This window comes from Cetorhinus maximus, unplaced genomic scaffold (genome assembly GCF_964194155.1).
Source record: "Cetorhinus maximus unplaced genomic scaffold, sCetMax3.hap1.1 HAP1_SCAFFOLD_3174, whole genome shotgun sequence".
Lineage (NCBI taxonomy): Eukaryota > Metazoa > Chordata > Chondrichthyes > Lamniformes > Cetorhinidae > Cetorhinus > Cetorhinus maximus.
The window spans coordinates 2,501-7,500 of record NW_027599096.1 but is presented as its reverse complement, the minus strand read 5'-3'; the positions used below and the strand labels follow the sequence as shown (position 1 = coordinate 7,500).

General features: G+C 53.7%; 1 protein-coding gene across 1 annotated transcript in view; it reads right to left on the bottom strand.

The window, feature by feature from the left end:
* Positions 1 to 1,841, bottom strand: part of LOC144677849 (phosphofurin acidic cluster sorting protein 1-like) — a gene marked incomplete at both ends in the record, with an annotated part of 25,175 nt that extends 23,334 nt beyond the window's left edge. Inside the window, 2 exon segments of the mRNA XM_078537853.1 lie at positions 89 to 180; positions 1,697 to 1,841. Of these exon segments, the coding sequence (XP_078393979.1) occupies positions 89 to 180; positions 1,697 to 1,841 (237 nt within the window).
* Positions 1,842 to 5,000: the final 3,159 nt, after the last annotated feature.

The following is a 5,000-nucleotide window of genomic DNA, read 5'->3' as shown; positions in this document are numbered from 1 at the left end:
GGGACCCGTACCCCAGTGAGAGTCAGTGTGTGTGGGACCTGTACCCCAGTGAGAGTCAGCACCTTCAGCTGGAAGGTTCTGGAATTACCTGTCCTTGTAATGGATCATCACTGACTTCCTGCTCAGAAGAGAAGCTGTCATCCTCATCCTCTGAGTAATTGTCGATATCTGGGGATCGATCTGCTGAGAAGGAAAGCAATCTCTCAGCTTCGCCGTCACGTTCCAGATCCCCTCAGGCAATGTACTGGCAGCTAACGTCACTATAACATCATAGTCCTCTAACAGCACTGGCTTTCGCTAGAGTTACCAACACTAGTTTGACACACTCGCAGAATGAGACAGCAAAGCAAAGGCCATTCAGCCCATCGTACCTGTGCTGGCCCTTTGAAAGATCTATCCAATTAGTCCCACTCCCCCTCCCCCGCTCTCTCTCCCCTCCACAGTCCTGCAAATTTCTCCTTTTCGAGTATTTATCCAATTCCCCCCTTTTGAAAGTTCCTATTGAATCTGCTTCCACCGCCCTTTCAGGTAGCGCCTTCCAGATCACAACAACTCGCTGTGTCAAAAAAAACATTCTCCTCATCTCCCCCTCTGGCTCTTTTCCCGATTCTCTTCAATCTGTGTCCCTCTGGTTACCGACCCTCCTGCCACTGGAAACAGTTTCTCCTTATTCACTCGATCCAAACCCCTTCCTGATTTTGAACGCCTCGATTCAATCTCCCCCTTAACCTTCTCTGCTCTAAAGGAGAACAATCCCAGCCTCTCCCAGTCTCTCCACATGAACTGAGATCCCCTCATCCCTGGGAACGTTCTAGTAAATCTCCCTCCCCCGCACCCTCTCCGAGACCTTGACATCCTTCCTAAAGCGTGGGGCCCAGAATTGGACAGGATCCTCCCGCTGGGGTCTAACCTGCATTTATAAAGGTTTAGATTAACTTCTCTTCTGCTCTATTCCTCTATTTATAAAGCCAGGGATTGCATATTTTTCACAGCTTTCTCAACTTGTCCCTGCCACCATCAATAATTTGTCTGCAGACACTCCCAGGTCTTTCTGTTCCTGCAACTCTTTTAGAATTGTCCTATTTAGTTTATATTGCTGGCGAATTATCACCTCACCACCTGCCTCTAACAGCCCCACCTGGTTAAATGGCTATTTTGTTCCTCATCTCTGATCTTTCTCTGACTAATAAGCTCATCGGATGTTCCGAATAAAATGAAGGAATACGGTTTTATTTCCACACCCTCCACGATTATTCTCCGGGAGGTTAATGTTCCACTGCCGGAGGCCGGAAGCAGCCACAGGATTCCCGGGCCTCATCCGTCAAGGCCAGGCTAGGAAACATGGCCAGCAGCTCAACGGGGCAGCGGGCTGCCCAGAGCAGGAAAGGCCCAGGCCTCATCCCCGGCCTGTGCTGGGTTCACCGACCTCGCCTGAGGGAAAGAGCTTCGGGGCTAGAATTTACCTGTGTCCCCGAGTCAGGGAAAGACCAGGAGGTTTAAAAAAAAAACATAAACCAGCCTGGGCTCTAACTCCCGGCTACTTGTCCGATGACAAGCCTAAATATGCACAGCATCCTGCTGAGCAGTGACGCCCCCCACAGTCGACCATCCGCGTCGACATTCACTGCTGGTTGAGGTTTGTGCCTGATAATCCCTACACCACAGGAAGAGGCGCTGGGGGAGTGAATACACTGACCTGACATCTTCACTTTCGGGCCTTCATGGTCAATAGGCTGACTGGACAAGGAGTAAATCCTTACTTCAGCAACCAGCACTGAGGCCTCCTTGACGTTACTGTGGAGACCAAGTACCTGTCCTCCCTCACTGGGATGCTGCATCACCTGAAAAAAGTGGAAAGATCAACAGAGGGTGAAGCAACAACTTACATTTATCTAGCGCCTTTCATTAACAAGCATCCCAATGCACTTCACAATTTGACCCCAAGCCACATACGGAGATGTTAGGCACAGGTGACCAAAAGCTCGGTCAAAGAAGTCGGTTTTAAGGAGCATCTTAAAAGAGGAGGGAGAGAGAGAGTCAGAGAGGTTTAGGGAGGGAATTCCAGAGCTCAGGGCCCCAGGCGGCTGAAGGCACGGCCGCCAGTGGTGGAGCGATGGGAATCGGGGGATGGTCAAGACACTGGAATTGGAGGAGCGCAGAGATCTCGGAGGGTTGTAGGGGCTGGAGGAGGTTACAGAGATGGGGAGGGTTGTAGGGGCTGGAGGAGGTTACAGAGATAGGGAGGGTTGTAGGGGCTAGAGGAGGTTACAGAGATAGGGAGGGTTGTAGGGGTTGGAGGAAGTTACAGAGATAGGGAGGGTTGTAGCGGCTGGAGGAGGTTACAGAGATAGGGAGGGTTGTAGGGGCTGGAGGAGATTACAGAGATAGGGAGAGTTGTAGGGGCTGGAAGAGGTTACAGAGATAGGGAGGGGTGTAGGGGCTGGAGGAGGTTACAGAGATAGGGAGGGTTGTAAGGGCTGGAGGAGGTTACAGAGAAAGTGAGGGTTGTAAGGGCTGGAGGAGGTTATAGAGATAGGGAGGGTTGTAAGGGCTGGAGGAGGTTACAAGATAGGGAGGGTTGTAGGGGCTAAAGGAGGTTACAGAGATAGGGAGGGTTGTAGGGGCTGGAGGAGGTTACAGAGATAGGGAGGGTTGTAGGGGCTGGAGGAGGTTACAGAGATAGGGAGGGTTGTAGGGGCTAGAGGAGGTTACAGAGATAGGGAGGGTTGTAGGGGCTGGAGGAGATTACAGAGATAGGGAGGGTTGTAGGGGGCTGGAGGAGGTTACAGAGATAGGGAGGGTTGTAGGGGCTGGAAGAGGTTACAGAGATAGAGAGGGTTGTAGGGGCTGGAAGAGGTTACAGAGATAGGGAGGGGTGTAGGGGCTGGAGGAGATTACAGAGATAGGGAGGGTTGTAGGGGGCTGGAGGAGGTTACAGAGATAGGGAGGGTTGTAGGGGCTGGAAGAGGTTACAGAGATAGAGAGGGTTGTAGGGGCTGGAAGAGGTTACAGAGATAGGGAGGGGTGTAGGGGCTGGAGGAGGTTATAGAGATAGGGAGGGGTGTAGGGGGCTGGAGGAGGTTACGGAGATAGGGAGGGTTGTAGGGGCTGGAGGAGGTTACAGAGATAGGGAGGGGTGTAGGGGCTGGAGGAGGTTACAGAGATAGGGAGGGGTGTAGGGGCTGGAGGAGGTTACAGAGATAGGGAGGGTTGTAGGGGCTGGAGGAGGTTACAGAGATAGGGAGGGGTGTAGGGGCTGGAGGAGGTTACAGAGATAGGGAGGGTTGTAGGGGTTGGAGAAGGTTACAGAGATAGGGAGGGTTTTAGGGGCTGGAGGAGGTTACAGAGATAGGGAGGGTTGTAGGGGCTGGAGGAGGTTACAGAGATAGGGAGGGGTGTAGGGGCTGGAGGAGGTTACAGAGATAGGGAGGGGTGTAGGGGCTGGAGGAGGTTGCAGAGATAGGGAGGGTTGTCGGGGTTGGAGGAGGTTACAGAGATAGGGAGGATTGTAGGGGCTGGAGGAGGTTACAGAGATAGGGAGGGTTGTAGGGGCTGGAGGAGGTTACAGAGATAGGGAGGGTTGTAGGGGCTGGAGGAGGTTACAGAGATAGGGAGGGTTGTAGGGGCTGGAGGAGGTTACAGAGATAGGGAGGGGTGTAGGGACTGGAGGGGGTTACAGAGATAGGGAGGGGTGTAGGGACTGGAGATGGTTACAGAGATAGGGAGGGGTGTAGGGACTGGAGGGGGTTACAGAGATAGGGAGGGGTGTAGGGACTGGAGGGGGTTACAGAGATAGGGAGGGTTGTAGGGGCTGGAGGAGGTTACAGAGATAGGGAGGGTTGTAGGGGCTGGAGGAGGTTACAGAGATAGGGAGGGTTGTAGGGGCTGGAGGAGGTTACAGAGATAGGGAGGGGTGTAGGGGCTGGAGGAGGTTACAGAGATAGGGAGGGGTGTAGGGGCTGGAGGAGGTTACAGAGATAGGGAGGGGTGTAGGGGCTGGTGGAGGTAGGGAAACTATGGGCTGGATCTTTATAGTGGGGGGTGGGGCCGATATGGGCTGATGTCGGTGGAACTCCTGCTGTTACCCTGTGTCATTTCCATGTTCAGGTTGGTGGGGGTGTAACTCTTTTGAGTCAAAACAATTAACTAAATTAACAATAACAAGGGAGAAATTAAGCACAGCCCCTAAGTCAGGTCAGCTGTAAAACCAAGGACAAAGTTTAAAGGAAACTTACAAACATTAAACCAAAATGTGATTAAAGGGGTCAACAAAACACCCAGTCCCCGCGGTGCCCACCGGGTATGGAGGCCTCGATGGTGCCGGCAGACACCACGTGCTCCCTCTCCAGGGACACCCGGCCGCGAACGTAGCCGCGGAAGAGGGACAAACAATCGGGCAGGACTCCCCCCTCGATCGCCCGCTGCCTGGACCTGTTGATGGCCAACTTGGCCATGCCCAGGAGCAGGTTCACGAGGAGGTCCTCCTCCTTCCCGACCCCCTTCCGCACCGGGTGTCCGTAGATCAGGAGCGTGGGACTGAAGTGCAAACAAAATAGTAACAAAAGGTTTTTTAAATAACTAAAAAGGGAGTGCAGCCTAAGACACCCTATATATGCATGGTCCACGGACTCCACAAGACCGCAAAAAGGGCAAGTGTCCTGGGAGTCCGTGAACCTAAACATTCTCCTATTGTAGGGGACTGCTGCATGCAACACCCTCCAACCCAGGTCCCCGATAGAAAGAGGGAGAACACCTCCGTAGAGGGCCTCCCATCAGGGGCCTCCCCTGCCGGATGGCAACAAGGCACGCCAGGGCGTGTCCGGGCGGCGGACCAGGGCGAGAAAATGGAAGGTGTGCAGCAGCAGTCCGTACAGAAAACCCCTCCGCGCCGTGCCAAATGGCACAGAGGGCATGTCCCCGAGGCGGCTCATATTATTGCGGGGCACCGGCACCCGAGGGAGGGTTCGGGGCTTGGGGCCAATGTGGAATTCCGTCCGAAC